The sequence below is a fragment of the Panthera pardus genome, unplaced genomic scaffold (genome assembly GCF_024362965.1).
Source record: "Panthera pardus isolate Hobbes unplaced genomic scaffold, ASM2436296v1 HiC_scaffold_11, whole genome shotgun sequence".
Lineage (NCBI taxonomy): Eukaryota > Metazoa > Chordata > Mammalia > Carnivora > Felidae > Panthera > Panthera pardus.
This window is the reverse complement of record NW_026526666.1, coordinates 4,197,735-4,220,567: the sequence shown is the minus strand read 5'-3', so window position 1 is coordinate 4,220,567 and position 22,833 is coordinate 4,197,735. Positions and strand designations below refer to the sequence as shown.

Sequence of the window (22,833 nt, the reverse complement as noted above, 5' to 3'; positions counted from 1 at the left end):
ACCGATGCAAGTCTGGGCCTTGATAGAATTCTGGTGCCATGCTGTTTCAGTGGCCAGAGGGCATGATGTTTAGGAGAGCATGCTGTCAGAGGCTGAGTCCACATCACATCTGACACTGTACCTTATCTGCAGGTAGTCTTGTGACCTGCTGTGGGGGGGCTGAGGTTGACTTTTGTTGTGTTGCCGCAATCCCTTGTCTTCATCACCTGCCCCACTTCACCCCTTCACATTCACTTCTGTCATCACCTCCCCTCCTCTTCTCACCTTCTGGTCACTCCCAGTGGCACTCTCTTCTCTCCCTCAAGGAAGTGTAACTCACTTTAGATACTTTGGAGTGGCGTGTATAAGGGAGTCTGACTGTGTTGTTTCAAAGTCCAGGGGTCAGCTTTGTAAGAACTCTGTGAAATAAGGGATGGAAGACAAGAATTATCCTGCTACCACCATGACCCTGAGCAAAGCCACTTGAGGAGAGTGATTTGCTGTCAGAATGAAGCACATAATCTGCTTCCATAGAAGTATCTAACAGTAAGAATAAGTAGAGAGGATCCTCATCCTTGGATGTGCATTAGACTCATCTGGTAATGTGCTAATTTACTCACCTGGTAAAGTAAATCAAGACAAAGCCCACATTTGAATCCTAGAGGGATTACAGATACCTGGATTCCATACCAGAGATTTCTATTTAAATGGGGATGGAGGTAGTGGATGGAGCACCAATATTTTTATAGAATCTGCATAGGTGATAAATGTACAGACAGGGGTGAAAACCCATGGTCTAGGGTCTCAGCAAACCCAACACAAGACAATAGCTAACTATGCAGTTTTAGAGTGCTGCATTTCAAACCACTGAGTCTGCATTCCTCTAGTTAATGACAGCATAGCCTGGAACGAAAAGAGGAAAAGTGGCAGATGGATGGATGACATCACTTCTGTCCTACACCTACACCTTCTCTCTTTATTCAAATGTGTGTGGCAGTTCGCATTCTTTAGGTTCTGAGACTACTGAGGCAGATTTTTTTTTTTTAATTTTTTTTAACGTTTATTTATTTTTGAGAGAGAGAGAGACAGAGCATGAACGGGGGAGGGGCAGAGAGAGAGGGAGACACAGAATCGGAAGCAGGCTCCAGGCTCTGAGCCATCGGCCCAGAGCCCGACGTGGGGCTCGAACTCATGGACCGTGAGATCGTGACCTAAGCTGAAGTCGGATGCTTAACCGACTGAGCCACCCAGGCGCCCCTAGGCAGATTTTGATAAGATAATCAGTGACCAGCGAAAAACTCAAATATTATTGCTGTGTAATATTTTTTATTCAACAGTTTTATGGGAAAAAATGTCACATTTCTGTTACATCACATAATTTTCAGACATGTCAAAGTCCAATGACAAATTACATTTGGAGAAAAGCTTTAAAATCCATTTTCATATGCCATTCCTTTGTGGAATACAGCTCTGTACCTCGGCACTAAAGGTTACAAAAAGCACCATTTAAAGGAGGACTTGCTTATTTAATTCCCTTCCAAATTATAGTCTTATTCCCCCTTTATGACAGAGCTGCACTCATTCAAAATGCTTCAGTGAAATAACAACCAGCATCCTCCCATTTACCAAAATTCAAACAAGTCTCACATATGGGCCCAGTGTGGAGATTAGGACCAATGGACATCAGTGAGCTTTGGCTGTTCTAAAACCACAAGCTAGGTAAGGTAAGTTTTCTGTAGGTGGGAACAGAAAAGATGATCAAATACATAATACTTACGGTAGGTAGATACCCCTTGACCATTTAACCTGACTACAAAATCCACAGAGCGTTTGGTATTTCACAGCAATCTTACTGCAAAAGCACTGTGCTACACCCAATTAATTGAACTCCAAATAAGGATGGAACTAATACATTAATTTTTAATGAAATTTAATCACTTCAAAGCACAATCGAGAAAAATAAATCAAGACAAAGCCCACATTTGAATCCTAGAGGGATTCCACTGCTAAGAATTGGATTTCATAAGTAATAGACTCTTAAGGTTTCTCTTTCTTTCCCTCTTTTCCTCCCTTCCTTCCTTCTTATAATTTAAAAAATAAATTTGGCCCTTTTACTCCAAAAGTTTGGGTTCACTGAAGAAATGATAGGCCTTCTACCTTCTGCTGTGATGGGCACCTAGGGAGAGACAAATGCCTAGATCCGGGGTTGTGAAAGACCCTAACCCCACCCCTCCCAGGTGCTCTATCCCATGCGTAGCTGGAGCGAGCTAGCAGTCCCTGGTAGAAGACAGCAAGGCCTTGGTTTTAAGGATGAGTCAGAATAATGTGTGAACAAATTGTGTATCTGCTCGTAGGCCTGTGCCCCAAATCACTAGAACGTGAGGACTTAGAAATCTCTGAGATAGAATATTTTTCAAACACATACAACATAGACTATTGCATATCATTTTTAGTTGAGGTCAAAATTTTAAAAGCCCTATTTCCCCAATTAGAAGCAGGGGATTCTATCATTATTATGTCTCCTTCATTTATACTCAGATTAATATAAGCCCAGCCTAGAGGTAATACTTCTTTCCAAACTTCATTTTAGCAGCATGCATGTAGTATTGACACTTTAAAAAGGCTTTTTTCAGATCTATTAGGTCTACAAGAGACAAGAAATAATTGGAGGCCGAGGTTTGTACAATCCTCTCAGAATCTTCTCTTGGATTCTTCTTTTACAGGGTTTCTCTACCATGTAAGCATTGTTTTTAAAAAAGCCAACACTGTAGAGGCCAGGTATGCCCCTAGGGGGTGTTACTTGCAGTGACCAAATCCCATTCATTTCTAAGCTTAATGCAAGCTAATAACCATGACCATACCAGCAAGAGGACTAACATTTGTTTTAGGTAATGTTTGACCTGAGACTCTGGTAAAAGTCAGCTTGAAGGTAAAGCAGAATTCAGAAAAAAGGGTAGAGAACAGAACAAGAGACGAAGGGATGTTTTATATAGTAGGTTCTGTTCAGTGAGATCCAAGGATTCCAGTATGTCAGGTCTCATGTAATTAACAACAAAAAGGCTACTTTTAGTTCTGAGTTATGGAAGCCTTTAGTTTCCTAGTATCCTCCTTAGCTCAGTCACTCTTCCTTTTCCTCACAACCCCCAAACCACGATGCAGTTCTTAAAGGGTGAGCCCTCCTAAAAGAGTGATTTTCTAACTCTTCTAACTTTGACTCTGTGAAACTCCTATAGGTTAAAAAGAAAAAAAAAAAAAGCTAAAAACGTGGGGTGTTTTTGCCTTTATTCATTTTCAAAATCTGCCAAGCTCTCTCTTGCAGAAAATAAACTATCCCTTTAACCAACATAAAAGAATGAGTGGGGTGTACTCTGGGCTACCTTCCTCCTTTCCTCTCTACCTTCTAGAAGTTTCTTGGAGACAGACTGTGTGTGACAGGCTTCTCAGAGCCAGAGGTGTATGAGCAGTGCAGAGAAGGGACAGTGCTGAAGGGGGCATCGCCCAGCTCTCCTTGCCTGTCCTCTTCCATACCAGCTGGTGGGCTCTCATGTCGCATTTGGCCAAGAGATTACCTCAGAACTTGGGAAACTGACACTCTACATTTCCAGATCGGGAAGATCTCAAGGCCACCAGCACCAAAACCTAGCGTCACTGGAGTCAGAAGCCTCTGGCTTGAAAAATTAAAGGGATCTCTTTTCCTGCCCCACTCTACTGATACACCTGTGTAGAGTAAAAATTTTTATACACGAACACATAGGCAATCACAATTCAATACTGTTGACAAGAAAAAGGAGTGTAACAAAATCCTCCATTTAACAACCAGGATTTTGAATCCTCCTATGTGGCCCACTTATTTAATGGGTATTGGAGAAAACAGTACTATAACTGAAGACAATGTAGATCCTGAGAGCTGGTAATAATAGGATTTGGCCTGGATTTTTTAAATGACACACCACTCAACAAGTGGTTGGGACCATAAAAGGTTTCCCACACAAGCCTTTTGCTGCAGAAGGCAGCCTTGAGTGGCTAAAGCAGTATTTACTATCGGCAAGTAACCACCAAAGCACTTAACAATTTACATTCCCAGCAAAACCACCACCCAATGCCCTACTGCCTCCCTCCCAGGATCTAACAGGTCTACATAACCCAAAGACAACTGTGTCATCAGCTTTGAATAGGAAAGACAGGAGGTAGCTAAACTGACCTAAGGGCACCTATGGGTGCCCTTTCAGTGCGGCTGGACACATCTTAACAGTGAAGGTGTCTCTCAAGCAACAAGTTTGGCCTCCTTCAGAGTTGAATGTTTAACTTGCATTTATCTGTAATGGAAGAGCCACAGATATTTGAGGGAAAAAAGTTTTATCTTTGAGCAACATTTCAAGAGTGGAATGAATAGCTACTTTTCATTCCACAAATGAAAGTCACTGACCTCACTTCATCATCAAACACTTTTAAAAAAGAGAAAGACAAAGTGATTTTCCATTAGCACTTGGTACAGGGAAGCAATACTATTCACGGTGAGAACACCAGGGCTACTTTCCTGCTTCTTGGTGTAATGGATCTTGAAGTTAAAAGAAATTTTTAGGTGCACCCAGTGAACCTGAATCTGTATCTAGAACAGTGTTTAGTGCAATGATGTGCATGGGGTTGGTCACATTAATGTAAGACTATAGAGGAGTAGACTACTACTTTCTTGTTGAAGAAAATCTTGGGAACCATTTATCAAGGGCCTAAAATTCTCCTATGTAGTCTCTTAAGAACAATGAAAAGGCATTTTTTAATTAAAGAAAAATGTAGGCACATAAAAAAATCTCCCAAGGATGAAAGACATTAAAGCATTCCCTGGTTCCACTCCCATCTTCAAAGGTGTCTGCTCTGTGAAAGAAAATATGGAAGCAGGGCCAGGCCAGGTGGGAAAACCGATGGGAACGTGCCAAGACAGCCTAAGCCGTGGCACTAAACTAACACAAGAAAGTAGACCTTCCGCGTTCTGCCTTCCTTACAACGCTGAGACCTATTTTCTTTAGTAGAAGTTAAAACAAGTGGTAACAAAGTGGCCTGGGCCTGTGCTGGGCTAAAAAAGGAGACTTTCTGGCAGCCCTAGTCTCTGAGGTGGGTCAGGTCTTACGTAGCCTTTGAAAGGGGTCACCTGCCAGTGAGTTTTGTTGTTAGGGAAGGGTCAGGTATAGGATCAGAAGGAGGTTATCAAAGCAAGAATGTGAAATGAGAAGAAAAAGGGTTCCTGTGGGGCATCTGGTTATCATAAAAAGCACAGACTGTGCCACACACTCTAGGAATACAGAGAACCCATGCAAGGAAAGCTGCCCCTGCCAAGGAGGCAGCTGGAAGTAGGGCAGAAGTCTGGCACAAGCCCATTCTTTGGAGAGCCAAGGTAGCAGTGACAGAATCTCTACCCAACAAGGATCCTGAGAGTTGGCTCTTCGTTCATTTTAGGAAACAAGCTTCCTGTAACGGTCCTTCCTGCGGCTCCCCCAAACAGGTCTTGGGGAGTCCCCATAGGCAGAGAGAACACATCTAGCTAGGAGGCTTCCATTAACCTTCCTCTCATATATGTATATGTATATATATATAATTTTTTTTTCTTAAAATAAATTCCATGAACTCATAAAGCTCTCATCTGCAATCAGATGCAAAAGCAGAGCATCCTACTCAAAGGCTCTGAAACACACACATCAGCCTCAAAGCAAGTTAGCCTTCCAGTCTCCGGTGAAGACTGGTCCAGTCCAGAAAGGCAAGGGAGATGCTTCTCTTGAATCCCGGAGGCAGGAAGGGATCCCTTCAGATGGGCTTGTACAGCAGAGTAGTGACATACTTCTTCTTGTAGCGATGGGTTGCGCTAAGGACCATCACACTGTCCTGCAAGGGAAAGAAACATGCAGCTAATTCATTAGTTTAGGCAACAGGCGGCTCTTCCCAGCCATCAGTGTTTCAGTCACTCACTTTTAACAGAGATAGTTGGAAATTATAGAAATAGGTTGGTTTTGGAGTCCGTTCAACTTAAGTTCCAATCCTGACTCCTCCTGTAACTCTGTTTGTGGCCTTGAGTAATCTACTTGATGCCTCTAAGCCTTTTCCCTCATTATTACAAAGGATAACACCTACCATTAAGGTGGCACTGATGATTATATGAGAATATCTAGCACGGTACCTGACACATAATAGGTGCCGAAGAAATATTAGTCTCCTACCTCACTCCTTTCCCTACCTCAGATTTGAATATTGGGCTTAATTAAAACTTGCATGGAAAAAGAAAAAAGAAAAAATATTTTGACATTCAGTTTTAGAAGAAAGTCTAAAATGCACTGAGAAGAAAGGGCAGTGATCCCCCACCCTGACCTTTCCAAGCCCCAAAGCAGGTCTAATTTCCATTTAATACCAGGAATGAACTTAAAAAGTTCATTCTAATCAAGAGGAAAACTCAGGAATCCCTCTCTCTGAACAAAGTGGACCCCAAAATCTTCTTTGGAAAGATATTCAATCCAGTGGATCCAAACAGCCTAAACAATCTGACAGAACCAAGAATGAATGGGTCAAGGCCAAGCAGAACTACAGTAATCAAGACACTGACCTGAGTCAGAATCAATATGAAGAGTAAGAGGTACTCTTTCCCCGGCTGTGTTGCAGCCTCAGGGCATGCCATAGGAGGAGAGGGCAGGCCTGTGAGCATCAATTGAGAGCCAAACAGCAGTTACAGGAGGCAAAATTCAGTCTAATCCCAGTGCATCTTCCTATTTTCCCGTATGCTGTAGTATCTACAATGAATACTTCTCAGATTAACATTCTGTGACCAGAGTGTGCTGATCACAGCCTAAATATGACAGAAGCGAGGCAGGTTAAAAAAATAAAATAAAATAAACCAAAACTCCGCTCCAGGAAGGGTCTGGTAAAAATGAGGAGCAGGTGACAGAAAGACCTACTTGGAAAGACCTGGTACAGTGACCACTAGAAAAGAACATGGAATGAGGACAGGAGGACCTCAGTCCTCTCGCCGGTACTTACTGGCAATATGACCTTCTCTGAGCCTTAGTTTCTTTATCTATAAAACAGGGGTTAAAAATAATACTTACCTCACAAGGTTATTATAAAATTTAAATTCAATAATATATATATTTGAAAAGTACCACATAATCTGTTAAAGACAGCTGTATCAGTGATTTCCTTAATCTGGCTGCACATCTAAGAAATAAAAGCAGCTTAAAAAACAATTACCGGGGCTCTATCCTAGACATACTTATTCGGAATCTTTGGGGATGCAGGCTTTGAATCTGTATTTTTACAAACTTCCCCAGGTAATTCTGACAATGAGCCTAGTTTGGTAACTACAGAGCTACCTAAAACTTTACTCCAGTAGCCAAACCACAAAGATGTGATGGGACTGAATGGATAATTTTCAACACAGACTCCGAGGCAGCAGAAAAACTAAGGAGAACGCTAAGAGTTGGAGGTGACAGAGCAAATCTGGTCACATTTCCCCTTTACCTAGTGTAGAGGAGAGATGCAATCAGTGGGTATATGTGACTGAAGCACCCGACAGCAGCTCCTATCCACCTTTAGAAAGCAAAAGCCTTAGTCATATTTGAGGATTCTCCAAACTGGTAAGATAAACTTCCTTGTCTGCAATGAAATCCTAGTGCTATGAACTCTAATTTAATTAAGTAGGTGGTACAAAGGTTATAGCTATCCAAAAAGAAACCAGGAAGGAAAAAGGTTCATTAAGTCACAGGGCAATTCAGCTAGCCAGAACGTAGGATAGGGACTAAGATTTAAAATAAACAACCAAACAAAAAAATCCACCTACTAGTTAAGAAACTTCTCCTACAATTTGACCATTACGGCCTGCTTTAGCTTCAGTGAGGTAGCAGGGCAAATTACCACTGGAGAACATGTGTTACCCCTTCCCTCTCATTTTGGGGAAGAGCCAGGCCCACTACTCACCTTAATGGATAATGCATAGAGATGGTTCAGCATAACATGGTTGGGCTCGGGAAGCAAGGCTGGGTCACACTAAGAAAGAAAAAAATCACTAAATGGGATTAAATGCACAGTTTTAAACCAGTTTACTCTTCCTCAGAGCTCTTTGGAAACTTCTGAGGGGCGGCTGGGTGGCTCAGTCGGTTTTTGTGTCACGTTTAATAAATAATTCTCGGGGCGCCAGGGTGGCTCAATCAGTCGAGCATCTGACTTTGGCTCAGGTCATGATCTCACGGTTCGTGAGTTCCGGCCTCATGTCGGGCTCTGTGCTGACCACTCAGAGCCTGGGGTCTGCTTTGGATTCTGTGTCTCCCCCTCTCTCTGCCCCTTCCCTGCTCATGCTTTCTCTCTCTCAAAAATAAATAAACATGAAAAAAATAAAAAAAAAAAAACTGTTGAGAAACTCTAAACTAGAATGTATATTTCTTTTAAATGATACTATATATCAATCATTTGTTCTCATTACAGAGAATTAGGAAAATTCTGAGTCCAGGGCAAACCCTAAGCCTTTGCATCTATTTATCTCCCTTAATAAGAGTGAAAACAAAAATCTTGCCCACAACACGTACAGAAGATTTGTGTTAGGAGACAAAAACCTTAGTGGGAATCAAGTGAACTGACTAGAGATATCAAGTATACGGGGAAAAAACACAAACCCAAACCCCTTATACTCCTTTTGTATACTCCCAAATGATAAATATGCCTTATCTTCTGTTGGAACAGAAGTCCCAGTTTCTGGGACTTCTAACAATCTATGGTTCTGGGTCTAATTTATTACGATCAGAAGGTAACTATGAATTTTGATATCAATAGCTGGAAAAGTAACAACTCAGCCCTGGAAAAAAGGATCTGTAATGCTATTGATATACACATGATTTATATTCTCAACACAGCTTTGTAATAATCCTGACCTCTATGATTACTAACTTTGGATCAGATGGTTCTAGTAACCCCCAGATGCCCCAGCAATCCTTTCAGGATACTCACAGATATATTAGTGTCCTTGTTAAGAATAACTTGAAGAAGGTGAGGAGGTAGGATGGGTGGGGATTTGAATCTCTCCTCGGATCGAAACACGTACATTTCTTGACCATAAGGCCCTGGGGGAGAGCTGGAAAGGTCTGGAAGATATTTACCCAAATATAAGGGAAAATTGCAGAACTAGTAAAAGTGCGTGAAAAAAACTGTCAATACATGGCAGCTAATATTAAATATGGTAGAAATCATAGATCATAAACTTATAAGCTGCTGGCTCTACAACTGTAAGGCAAAGAGTCTGAGTCATCCTGAACATGAAATTCCTCAACATGGCAACATGATGGGGAGGACAGAAGAGGGGATGAGGAGTCAAAGTTGTAGGTTCAGAGAAAAGCTACTCTATTTGTCAGTTGTATGACCTGGGACAAATCCTCCTACTACAGTCAGTTTCTTCATTCATAAAATGAAAGTAATATCTCTACCCTATTTCACAATGTCTTTATAGCAATCAAATGAGATAACAGATGTTTCAAATGAGAAACAGATTGTTTGTGAACTGTCAAACAATGTGAAAAAAATTAAGATTTCTTTTCTTTTCTTTTTTTTTTTTTTTAAACACCCAAGCAACAGACAACAAGGATATACACTCTTAAGATTGCTGATGCTACAATGATTGCAACAGTGAGGACAAGATTACTAACACTGAAGTAGTTGTTAGGGAAATGTAAACCAAAAGCAGAATTAGATACCACTTAACACTCATTAAGATGGCTATAATAAAAAAGACACAATAATAATTGTTGGTGGGGTGCCTGGGTGGCTCAGTCTGTTAACTTCGGCTCAGGTCATGATCTCACGGTTCATGAGTTCAAGCCCTGCACTGGGCTCTGTGCTGACAGCTTGGAGCCTGGAGCCTGGAGCCTGCCTTGGATCCTGTGTGTGTGTGTCTCTCTCTGCCCCTCCCCAGCTTGTGCTCTCTTTCTCTCTCACTCTCAAAACTAAATAAACATTAAAAAAAAATTTTTTTTAAATAATTATTGGTGAGGATGTGGAGAAATTGGAACCTTTGTACCATCCTGTTGCCGGAGGGAATAGTACAATAGCTTTGGAGAACAGGTGGCCAATTCCTTCAAAAGTTAAATGTAAAGTTATCCGATGGCCCAGCAATTACACTCTTAGGAAATGAAAACATGTTCACACAAAAACTTGAGCACAATGTCCAGAACAGCATTGTTTATAATTGACAAAAAGTGGAAATGATCCAAATGTCCATCAGCTAACAGGTAAACAGAATGATATATCTATACAATGGAATTTTATTGTCACAAAAAGGAGTGAAGTATTGGAGCGCCTGGGCAGCTCAGCTGGTTAAGCATCCAACTCTTGATTTTGGTTCAGGTCATGATCTCAGGATTCGAGAGTTCAAGCTCTGCCTGCTTGGGATTCCCTCCCTCTCCTTCTCCCATTCTCTCTCTCTCAAAAATAAACTTAAAAAAAAAAAAAAGTTCTGATACACATTAAAACATGGATGAACCCTGAAAACCTGCTAAGTGAAAGAAGCCAAACATCAAAGACCACGTATTGTGTGATCCCGTTTATATGAAAGGTCCAGAGTAGGCAAATCCATACAGGCACAAAGGAGATCAGGAAACTGGAAACTGGGTTAAAGGAGGAAGAGAGAATATCAAAAGTATGCCGGTCCTCTTTCTGTGTAATAATGGGTATATGTTCACTGGCTGCTTTGCCAGAATCCTCTAATGCAAAAGTGGAGGGCTGCAAGCAGTCTCATCATTTAATTCAGTATTACTAAACTCTTTTGGTCACTGCCTAACCAGTCAAGAAGAATGTCCAACTTTATGTTCTGAGATTATATAATAAAAACAATATTTGTATGATTTTCATAGACAGACAATTATGGTACCATTGATTGGTCTCTTAGAAGCTACATAAGCCACCCTTGTGCCCTGATATTCTAATATACTGCACTTACGGAAAAAGGTTGAAGGACCTGTCCATGAATTCAAAGCCAGTGAGTAGCAGGGGCGGGCTCTGAACTCACAAGGGAAAACTGCACTCACTGGGAACACAGTGCACCGTTCTTTAGACCAGTACAGCCTTTGTTGTAATGTAATAAAATGGTAACCCTGAGTGTGCTGAGCACATCACTCTTCTGATGCTATAGTCAATGTGATGAAATCCATAGAAAAAGTAGTATTAGGAGAAACAAAAAGATACAGGTCTTTTCCTCTACCAAGGAATTTATTTTTTAAATGTTTATTTTTGAAAGAGAGAGCGAGAGAGAGAGAGAGCATGAGTGGGGGAGGGGCTGAGAGAGAGGGAGACACAGAATCTGAAGCAGGCTCCAGGCTCTGAGCTGTCAGCACAGACCCTGACGTGGGGCTCAAACTCAGAGTGTGAGATCATGAACTGAGCCGAAGTCAGATGCCCAACCGACATAGCCACCCAGGTGCCCCTAAGGAATTTTTTTTTTTTTAACCCAAAACTTATAATGCAGTTAATATACACACAAAAGAACTGTGGGGTTTTTGTAACCCTCCCTCCCTTCACCCCCGCCTGAAGACTGCCATACTTGGAGGGCCCTATAAAACTGCCAGCTAAGCTATCAAACCAGCAGGATTAAGCTAATGCATCTAAACAAGGCAAACCAGACACAACTAGCCTCAGCTGGGTGATACTGCCAAAGGGTCAATGAAAACTTGAAATATTACTAGAAATAGGCTTTTATTTCACTATTTATTTTTTTATGAAAAAAAAAAAAATTTTTTTTTTAATCTTTATTTTGAGAGAGAGACAGAGTATGAGCAGGGGAAGAGCAGAGAGAGGGAGGCACAGAATCTGAAGCAGGCTCCAGGACCTGAGCTGTCAGCATAGAGCCCGACGCGGGGCTCGAACTCACGAACTGTGAGATCATGACCTGAGCTGAAGTCGGATGCTCAACTTACTGAGCCACCCAGGCGCCTCCACTATTGATTTTTTTCAAAGCCCATGTGAAAGTCTGTGAGCGAGGGAAAAGCAGAGGGAGAGGGAGAGGGAATCTGAAACGGGCTCCATGCTCAGTGTGGGTCCCAGTGAGGGGCTCGATCTCATGATCATGAAATCATGACCTGAGCCAAAATCAAGAGTCAGACGCTTAACTTAGCCATGCACTTACTTAACCATGCACTTAGCTACCCATGTGTCCCTAGAAATAGCTTTTTAAACTATAGGCCTATGAAAGAAAGGATAAAACAGAAAATAGAGTACATTGCATGTAACAAAGGCACACATTCTGCTATGAGACTTGTGTTACAGGTGTGTATGTGTATGTGCGAGTGAGTGAGCAAGAGAGAGAGAGAAGGAGGGAGGGAGAGAGAGAGAAGGAGGGAGGGAGAGAGAGAGAAGGAGGGAGGGAGAGAGAGAGAAGGAGGGAGGGAGAGAGAGAGAAGGAGGGAGGGAGAGAGAGAGAAGGAGGGAGGGAGAGAGAGAGAAGGAGGGAGGGAGAGAGAGAGAAGGAGGGAGGGAGAGAGAGAGAGAGGAGGGAGGGAGAGAGAGAGAGAGGAGGGAGGGAGAGAGAGAGGAGGGAGGGAGGGAGAGAGGAGGGAGGGAGGGAGAGAGGAGGGAGGGAGGGAGAGAGAGAGGAGGGAGGGAGAGAGAGAGGAGGGAGGGAGAGAGAGAGGAGGGAGGGAGAGAGAGAGAAGGAGGGGGAGAGAGAGAGAAAGGGGGAGAGAGAGAGAAAGGGGGAGAGAGAGAGAAAGGGGGAGAGAGAGAGAAAGGGGGAGAGAGAGAGAAAGGGGGGGAGAGAGAGAGAGAGAGAAAGGGGGAGAGAGGGAGGGAGGGAGGGAGAGAATTGGGTTACAATGTAAAACAAATGTCTTGCTGTAGATCCTCATTAAAACATTTGAAATGAGGGCGCCTGGGTGGCTCAGTCAGTAAGTATCCAACTTTGGCTCAGGTCATGATCTCACGCCTTGTGAATTTGAGCCCTGCATTGGGCTCAGAGCCTGGAGCCTGCTTCAGATTAGGGGTCTTCTCTCTTTGCCCCTTCCCTGCTCATGCACGCGCGCTCTCTCTCTCTCTCTCTCTCTCAAAAAATAAACTAACATTAAACATTAAAAAAAAAAGTTTGAAATGAAATTCACTAGACTGAGGTTTTTCTTGTCTCAGAGGAGACCTAAATGTTTACAGGACAAACACGTATATAGACAAAAATATATATATTAACAAATTTTACATATATACATATATAAAACATATATACGATTCATATATATGTTGTGTGTATGCATATATATACATATATACATGTGTATTTGTATATATACATATGTATACACACACATATATACATGTATACGTAAATATATATACATATATACATATATATTTACGTATACATGTATATATACATATATATTTACGCATACACACACATACACTCATCTAGGACCAAAATGGACAAATGGCTTATGCTCAAGGGTTGCCCAAAAATTTATACAAATTATATATATATAAAACATATATATGATTCAGAAGATTCCTGAGGATAAAAAAAAAAAAAAAAAGAAGATTCCTAAGGAGAAAAGGAAAAAACAAACAAGGGGTGCTTAGGTGGCTCAGCTTGTTGAGCATCTGATTTTTGCTTTTTGGCTCGGGTCATGATCTCACAGTTCATGGATCAAGCCCCACATCGGGCTCTGCACTGACAGCAAAAAGCCTGCTTGGAACTCTCACTCTCTCTCTCTCCCCCTCCCCCATTCATTCTCTCTCTCTCTCTCTCTCTCAAAATAAATAAACATTAAAGCAAAAGAACGAAAACTACCCTTGGGAAGGAACATGCGTTATAAGAAGAACACATCAAGAAAGAGCAAATACTACAAACTTACCTCGACAAGATGTCTCTGAGCTTTCCATTGAATCTAGCTTTAAAGCATCAAACACCTCAAAGTCAGATTTCTTGACATGGATCAAATTGTTAATTGTGCCAAGCTGACTGGTAACCACAGGCTGAAACAATGGATGGAAACAATTCATAAACCCGGTTTCAAATTCATCTCTTCCATCTAATTCTCCTATTTTAAAAATGATCATACTCAGCACTTCCATCTTTAATCAAGAGAGAAATCCTCCAGTGTAGGGCCCCATCAATCCTGACAGCAATGACATTTGACACCAAGGGGAATAATAGCCAAAAGGACACAGTTAAGTTAATGGTTACCCTTGGAAATCAAGGCCTTACCTCTGACGGATCATGAACCCATTGTCCATCCACAAAAAACTTGTACTGGTGCTCTCCCTCAGGGAGGTCTAAGATGGCAACAAAGTCATTATGGCTACAGAAGAAAACAGAAAGTTAAGCAGGCCAAGTTCCTATTAGAAGACAGAATGTTAATGTAAAAACCATGAGACTTTCACAACATCATACCAATGGCCTCCCACATTCCTAAGCAATTGTCCCCCGGAATAGAAAATAATTTATAGACCCATTCTCCTTTTCTGTATTACCTTGAAGACTTATTTACCAGCCCCTCCCAATAACTTTAGTTCTTAACTAATATCTGGAAAAGAATGATAGAGATGTTAATCCCCAAAATGGTTTGCCTTAGCACAACTAATATGCTTCAGTAGGAACAGACCCCTCACAAGTATAAAGAAGATAGCAGGTAGCCTCAGGATACAGAAATGCCTCAGGCACCCTTTCCACATTTTGGTGAGCATTTTCTGAAAAATGATCTACATGTAAAGGGCCATTCTGATTACCAAATAATTCATTACTGCTCTGCAAGCAACAACTCACATTAGTAACTAGATGTCATGTTGTACTTTGTTTTGATGCAGAAGTCAGAACAAGTGGACTCAGCCAGTTACAAATGACTTCCCACAAGCATAGACAGGATTTGTGTTAACAGTCCTAAAGAATGTACCCACAAAGCTGTTACGCTAAGTTCCTCTGAGGCAGTGATATTCTAATGGGTAAAACATCTCTGACTCACTACAAGGCTTAAAAAAAAAAAGTCACAAATGTAGTCATTGGTCACAGAAAATGTTCTAGAGAGAGTCCCTAGCAGGTGGAGAGGAGCAGTACAGCCAGGTCTCTCTCCTGAGAAAGGAAATCAGGTCTCTGGTTTCCTTTGTAGACTCATGTAGACTCAACCAAGACACTTGTCTTCACCTCTTAATCAGTGGAATCTTGGTGCTCCAATTGTTGAAGGACCCAGAGATGAAGACCTCCTTGCCTCCTTCAGACCAGCGGATAACAGTGGGCCGGGCCTGCTGTGTATGCTTTACGGAGTCCTCCAAATCTTGTTGCCATGATACAAATTCTTTGTCCCCAGGGAGCTGTAAGAAGGATTAGGTCATCCCTAAATTGTGACCCAGGAATTCTTAAAAGGTCACTTTCGCCCCTAGCTTACAGAGGGGTGCTAGGTTTCTACTAAGGATCAGTAAGCCTTGAAATTGGCAACTAAATCACATTTTGAATAAACTATAGATAAAGAACTCATCGAGGACCAAAATAGTCAAATGGCTTATGCTCAAGGGTTGCCCAAATCACAGCCTAACTTTACAGGCTGCATACATCACCCACCCTTTCAGAGCCTTAGGATCTCCCTTTAAAAAAAAAAAAAAAAAGAAAGGGGGATTGGGGCACCTGCGTGGCTCAGTCAGTTAAGCATCCGGCTCCAGCTCAGCTCATGATCTCATGATTCGTGAGTTCGAGCCCCACATCTGGCTCTGTGCTGACAGCTCAGAGCCTGGAGCCTACTTCCAATTCTGTGTCTCCCTCTCTGTCTCTCCCCTGTTCATGCGCTCTCTCTCTCTCTCTCAAAAATAAAAAACATTAAAAAAAAAAAAAAAAAGATGGGGGGGAAGCTTACTGGCTGTTACCAGATTAACTCACAGGCAGGCAATTATGACATGCTTCTGAGTACCTCTTAAGAGAAAAAATATGAAAAAAAAGTATGCTTCTATAAAAAGCAATAAAGTTAGCCATGTATTTTTCACATGTAAATAGGAACAGTTTTCAATGATCAGTTGTAATGGAAGTTAGAAATACTGAAATTCATAAATAATTCACAAACTTCATTTTAGCAAACAGGTTACAAAAAGGACACTAAAAATATAAAAAATCATCATCATTGGTTTCTTAAATTTTGGGAAGTGTTATGAAATCTTGACTTGCTCACTTCTGCCAAGTTTATACTAATTATTTCAGGAGTAGGGATGAAAATTCTGGACTCTCAAGAAGTAACCCAACTGGTTAAAGTAACCCAGCTTCCTTTAACAAAAGTGGTTCTAATATCAAATGAGGTCTGTAGGATTCTAAAAACAAATGTCTCCTTACTTAGTTTCTTTTCATTTCCATCCTTTAGAACAAGAGTTGGCAGATTATGGCCAGTGAGCCAGATGCTTTTATAAATAAGCTTTTATTGGAAAATAGCCACACACATTCATTTATATATTATCTACAGCTGCTTTCACGCTGTAGTAGCAGTATTGAATGTTGTGACAAAACCTATATGGCCACAAAGTCTAAAATATTTACTGTCTGGTCCCTTGCAGAAAAAGTTTGCTGATCCCCACTTTAGACCGGCTTAAATGACTTTGTTAAATAGGTAAACAGGACTGTACTGTATCAAGTCAAAACATTTAGCAAATAAAATAATGTGGGTTAAAAAAAAGGATTAACTTATTCATTTGGGCTTTACTTTCAAAATGGCTAAGGTAGTCTACCTTACATATTGTCTCTCAATATTCCTCAAAACTACACTATGAGACACCAGTAGCAGCATAAACTGAAGTAAATTGAGAAACAGAATTGAAGGGACTTTCATATTACATAAGTGACTTAAGTGAAAACCTTGATCTCCATATTCTGAAAGCAATGCACTCTTGCCTAACTGGCTGCATTAAAATCACAGAAGTTTTTACACATGCCTAAGAGTAACTCTCAGATTCTGATTTAGATACAGGGCCTAGGAATCTATTTTTAAAAAGGCTCACAGAGAATAATAACAATACTGTGATTAAGTTAAAATAAAGAAAAAAACCTCATCTTTAGAGATACATCCTAAAATATTTACAGACAAAGTAATATTTGCTAGGATGTCTGGAATTTGCTTCAAAATAATTGGGGGGGGGAGAGTGGATTGGGGTATAGATGATATAAATTTGTTCACAATTTGATCATGATTTAAACTGGGTGATGGGTATATAGGAGTTCATTACACTGTTCTCCCTACTTTGAAATGTGGAAAATGTTTCCAATTTTCCATATAGTGTTTAAACAAATCTCAAGTGATTCTAATGTGCAAATAGGATTGAGAACTAATGAACTGGTCCACCGAGACTACTGGCATTTGAAGGAATGCAGGCCCCACTGCCACTGTTCCTATGAGTTACCTTCATGATTTAGTATTTTCAGTTTAGAGTTTGAAAGCTACAAACTATTAATATGCCTAGCTTTGGAAGAAAGCCCTCCCACATATGACATGACATTTCTGAGGCAGGCCTTAGTGCAGCTGACTAGCGGAAAGACCATTTACTCCAAGTTAAATAGTCAGCAAGATCATCAGGAAAAGAGGCAAAACAATGAGAATTATAGTTTGAAAATGTTTAAGTGAAACACTGAAGGAAGAAGTAAAGAGACTAGCTTGAGAACTATACAATTTTAGATGTAGAAGAGACCTGAGGAATTATCTGAACCGATTTTCTTATTCACAAATGGCAAGACTGAGGCAAAGGGAAAGAATGACCCCAAAAAGGTTCCATTTCAGATGGAGGAACCTGGCTTTTAATCAGGACACCGGTTACTGCAGTCACAGTTTGACAAACACACTCACTGTACTTAAATCCTGAGTCATCGATGTAGGAAAAGGGTTAAATTACGAGATGGACCACCTTGAAAAAGCTTTGAAGAAGTAAATTCAAGTGACTGGGTAGACAGCTCATATTTTGAGGAAGAAGTCCTGGAGTGGGAAAATGAAGAAAGGAATGGAGAAGAAACACCAAGAAGTGGTCCTTTTAATCAACTTGACTTCTTTTTCTGTGGTTATGTTCTCAATTGGGATTCAAGAAAATAAACAGAATCCAAATTTCACGTGCCACCGACTGGGCAAGTCATTCTTTACTCTGTAAAACTCCAGTTTGGTGAAAGGTTTGTAGTGATAAAGACAAAAAAAAAAAAAAAAAAAAATCAAACACACCCCAATCTCCTCAATCCCTCCATTTTTCTACTTCACCCCACTCAGACTGTCTGGAGGAATTATTGTTTATCATGCTGACAGCTCTCAATGTGACTAGGAACATTCGTTTGGTAATCACATTGCTGTCAGCTCCATCTATCTCTACTGGTGAACACAAGTTGCCACTTTTCTCAAAGTCCTTGGATTTGAGTTCAAGGTCCCGGGGACAGCTGTGGGCTGTCTGTTTTCAGCGATGGTATCGTTATGAACTACTAACAGGAAGTGGAGAAATCCTGGAATCATCTGCTCTCCCACTTGAGGAGCAGCTGGGCATGAAAGAAACACCACCTGAACTACCACAACTATAAAGTATGAGATGAACACTGAGCAGTCAACCAAAGAAGGTCCTTTATTGATCCCCAAGATTAGGAGATTGTATCAAATAAGCAAGTGGTTGCATGGCTCACAGCCATGCAAAGGGCAAGAGGATCAGAAATGCTGAGTTCTTAAAGCCAATACTACACTGTATGTTAACTAACTTGAATTTAAATAAATAAAAAAAAGAAGTGCTGAGTTCTTAGAAGGGCAAAATGATACTGATACATATAAGTTGTCAGGAAAAATAAAGTCACTTACCCACCTCAGGTCAAATTTGAGAAACTGCTGCCTATGGTCAGCAACTCAGGCAACTTACAACCTATAAATTCATCAATACTCTAGAAGAGGGCACCTGCCTGTTAGGAAAACCAGATATTGGGGGTGGGGGTGTCTACAGTCCCCATCGTAATCATGGCCAACAGATTAGTCGAAAAACAAAAACTCCGCCTCTATTCTATTTTGAGGCAGCACCGCAGGAGTAGTTACCATCTAACATCTCCGTGCCCGAAAAATCCCTTTAATTCAGAAAACCGTAAGCTAGGTCAGCGTGCTAAGAAAGAACCAAGAGAGGAGGAGCGCTGACACCCAGCCCGCTGCGGCAGCGCCCGCTGGGGGCGTGGGGAACGCTCACCTTGGAGTCCGGCAGGCTGAAGACGCTGGGATCGTCGGTACTCCCCACCATGATTTTGTGCTCCTTACCCGGCGCATGGCCGCCGGCACCCTCGGAGCGTGCAGCCTTGGCGCCGTGGCGCTCCCCAGCCACCCGGTCGCTGGTGGTGTTTCCCATGGCTGCAGCTCGAGTCCAGGGCCACCTGCCGTGGGGAACAACACCGGACTAGGAACACCCCGGCGGCCGCGTCAGGGGCGCCCCTGGCTCCGCCCCTGCGCCTGGGGATTCGGGCAAGGGAATCCCCGCCCCAGGGAAGCCGAGCCCGGGGACCCCTCCTCCCCCAGCCTCCAGGGGCGCCCGGAACCCCCCCCCCCCCTCTCCAAACCCTCTGGATGCCTGCTGCTCAGGAAACCCACTTTGGGGAACTCCCCGCATCCCCGCGCGCACTGCCCAGGCGCGCCCCCACCCCAATCACCTCCCGCGATGCTCTCCCTCCTCCCCTAGCCACCAGTGCGATGGTTGTTCTGCGGATAAGGCCACCAATAAAGTTATTGAAATTGAAGCCGCGCCCCGGGCTAGCAAACCTGATTTCCTCCTAAAATGGCTACAAGGCCAGTGGCGCGAGGCCCGCCCCGCGCGTTCCCTGCGGCCGCGCGGCGACGGCACCGGGAGCTCGCCGGCCTCTCTAGCCGCCAGCGCCTCGGTGGTGGGCAGCCTCCTGCGCCAGGCGGGGGCGCCAGCTCCGCAGTTAGCCTCGCGCCGGGGCTGGGATGTCCGCTCGGGGGCCCTGGACCAGGAATCATTGTCGCGGTCAGCCCCCTGGCCTTCCTTTATGGGCGTGGTCTCCAGGTGACACTTAGAGCCGCCTCGCTGGGCTCGGGTGTCCTGTACCCGGAGAAGCGGCGCTGCTGTCTTCCCGGCCGCCCGACACGGCTTCAGGTTCGCCAAAACGTTTTCTGGGCAGGGTTCTTAGGATAGGCCCGAAGAGGTGGGTTCCGATGGGGAATTAAAAACCAGACTTCCTACTGGAGTCAGAAGGAAGTAGCGGCAATCGCTTGGGGTTCAAACTAACTGATGTGGGGAGCAGTCAGCCTCGACTGGGGCCCAGGGAATAACGGGTGATTAGGAGATAAACCTTGACAAATTAGTGAAACGTTAGTCTGAAGAGGCGGAGAAAGCTATTCTAAGCTAAGAGACAGCATATACAATGAGCAACCCCGGAAGAAATAAAATTTGAGAAAGAGCAACAACAAAAACAAGGAAGACAGAAGGCAGAAAAGGACAAAGATAGTTCTAGGATTGGGACAGATCTAGGTTTTTACTGATAATTAATGGAACTTCTATGGTATTTACTAATTCTTACCTTGTATAATTATGTGCATGCCTAATTCCCTACGAGAAACCCTTATCACTCAGTATGTGTTAACCCAGCCCAGCAACATTGGCATCACCTGGGCACTTGTTACAGGTGTAGAATCTGAGGCCTTAACTACACAATCAGAATCTGCCTTTTAACAAGATCCTCAGGGGAATGTGTATACATACTGGAGTGTAAGAAGCACTGCTTTGACAGCTGGCAGAGAGCAAATCTGGATGATTCCTCTTCATATTCTGCATGCGCCTTGTACAGAGTAAGCTTTTAATACACATTTACCCAATGAGGGATACATGAATACTGTTTACTACATTTCTAACAAGATAATACCACTTAAACAACCGGTGATGGGGAATCCAAGTTGTACAAAGCCACCCTTTATTTTCTTTTTGAAATTTTTAATGTTTATTTATTTGGGGGGGAGGGGCAGCAAGGGAGGGAGACACAGAATCCCAAGCAGGCTCTAGGCTCTGAGCTGTCAGCACAGAGCGGGACTGGGGACTGGAACTCACAAACTGCAAGATCATGACCAGAGCTGAGGTTAGAGGCTTAATGGGCTGAGCCACCCAGGTGCCCCAAGACCACCCTTTCTGAATGAGTAGCTCTGTTTGTTGAAAAGTTTATTTTAAATTGAAAACCCATCCACTTAAGTTCAACAAATCCACTTCTCTGCCCTTTGTCTTTCCTCTGCCTCTAATGAACTCAGTTATTCTCTGGCTTTTAACCAAAGACAATTTGCAGAAAAAAAGGTACATTTTTACAGCAGCCTTTTGCTCATCCCTCCAAAATCTTGACTTCCTGGCTGTCTCCTCTTTGGTCCCTACCATTTCCCTCCCTGCCAGTTCATTTTATTCTTTCCATGGGATGTGAAGCAAGGCCCTTGAAGGAGTAATACATTCAACCTTGTGCACTATTCAGCTCTCTAACCCCAGGGTGGTTTCTCTATGCCAAATAATATGTCCCTGGTGTGTATTACTTTACAACAGTCAAATCAGCATAGGAGAAGGAAACCAAGTGTTATACTGGACAAGCGAAACTTATTAAGAAATAAACTTGTAAAACTAAATAGAAGTGATTTTTGGGTTTTCTCCTTTGGGGAATTAGTCCATGACACTGTTCTGCTCTAGTAGCATTTATAAATCAGGCAATAGTTAACATTAAGTCAACTCTGCATATTGCATATTTAGACACAGGATGGAAGTAATTGACACCATAGGAAGGATTAACTGCTTCTTTCTAGTCCCAAGTTTGTTTTCGTAGACTCATGAATGACTAGGTAAAGAAACAAGATCTCTTAACCAATACGAGTATAATTTCTCCATTTAGTTTTATTGTTGGTGTCCCGATGTTCTCTCTTTCTTTACAGAGGGAAGGAAAAGGAGGTAATAGGCAAAGTAGTTGGTGGGGGTTTGCTGGATGTTACTGTGTCTCAGATGTCATTGCCACTGATCTCTTCAAATCAGCCATTCTGCCTGATAAACAGAGGAAAATAACAGCCTGGGACACCTCATAGCACGGTAAACTTTTATGTGCACTGCTAAAGGTGTCCTTCCTCTGAGAGGTGAGGACTTGGGAATGGGAGAAGAGTGTACTGATTTTACAGAACTTGATGGCAGGTTAGATGGAGCATCTGGAGGTTTACATCCCCATCTCCCCTCCCATTTGTGATCAGGGAGGGGTAGGACATGTCATCTTGGTGATTTCCATTTCAAAAAACAGCCTGATGTTTAAAATTTTTTTTTAATGTTTATTTATTTTTTTTTTTTGAGAGAGAGATAGAGCACAAGCAGGGGAGGGGTAGAGAGAGGGAGACACGGAATCTGAAGCAGGCTCCAGGCTCTGAGCTGTCAGCACAGAGCCTGACCTGGGGCTCGAACCCACAAACCGTGAGATCATGACCTGAGCCAAAGTCTGGCGCTTAACCGACTGAGCCACCCAGGCGCCCCAACAGCCTGATTGATAGTTTTTATAAAGTTAAACATTCACTTAACATGTAGTTTAGTAATCCCACTCCTAAGTATTTATCCAGGTGAAATAAAAATAAGTTCACACAAAAGCCTGTATACAAATGTTTATTTGTACAAATATATGTTGCTTTATTCTATTTATCCCCAAATGGAAACAACACAAATGTCCTTCACCTGGTGAATCAATAAACAAAATGTGGCAGAACTTTAAATGGAAAACTACTCAGCAATAAAAAGGATTAAACTCCATGCACACATGGATGAATTGCACATGTGTTATGGGGTGTGAAAGAAGCCAGACTCCATTTACATGACATTCTGGAAAAAGCAGAGGATCAGAAACAGAACCCTGCCTTCTAGGAGTTGAAGATGGGAGAA

The 22,833-nt window shown here is 42.4% G+C and overlaps 2 protein-coding genes across 4 annotated transcripts in view; one reads left to right on the top strand and one right to left on the bottom strand.

Moving 5' to 3' along the window:
* CHD1L (chromodomain helicase DNA binding protein 1 like) overlaps window positions 1-22,833 on the top strand; it is a 175,855-nt gene that overhangs the window by 26,825 nt on the left and 126,197 nt on the right. The gene's annotated exons all lie outside the window — the stretch shown is intronic.
* PRKAB2 (protein kinase AMP-activated non-catalytic subunit beta 2) lies at window positions 1,286-19,792 on the bottom strand. 3 transcript variants are annotated; one of them, XM_019436502.2, is made up of 8 exons: window positions 19,698-19,792; window positions 19,135-19,315; window positions 15,116-15,282; window positions 14,183-14,276; window positions 13,830-13,950; window positions 8,956-9,089; window positions 7,933-8,001; window positions 1,286-5,853 (listed from the first exon to the last, which is right to left on the bottom strand). In XM_019436502.2, the coding sequence occupies exons 2-8, from the start codon at window positions 19,288-19,290 to the stop codon at window positions 5,776-5,778; spliced, it is 819 nt and encodes a 272-aa protein (XP_019292047.1). In that variant the 5' UTR covers window positions 19,291-19,315; window positions 19,698-19,792; the 3' UTR covers window positions 1,286-5,775. The 3 variants fall into 3 exon arrangements, with proteins under 3 accessions (XP_019292047.1, XP_053746446.1, XP_019292048.1); XM_053890471.1 differs by lacking the exon at window positions 19,698-19,792 and adding an exon at window positions 19,589-19,690; XM_019436503.2 differs by lacking the exon at window positions 19,698-19,792 and adding an exon at window positions 6,997-7,033 and having other exon boundaries at window positions 19,135-19,453.

Bases quoted from the DNA above. Each gene is read 5' to 3' on its own strand.
- PRKAB2 (XM_019436502.2), bottom strand. From the start codon at position 19,290: ATGGGAAACACCACCAGCGACCGGGTGGCTGGGGAGCGCCACGGCGCC. The intron at 8,002-8,955 runs GTGAGTATCCTG...TTTCTTTCTTAG, and splicing joins ACAAGGACACTAATATATCT to TGTGACCCAGCCTTGCTTCC. The intron at 5,854-7,932 runs GTGAGTAGTGGG...TTTCCCTTGCAG, and splicing joins TCTATGCATTATCCATTAAG to GACAGTGTGATGGTCCTTAG.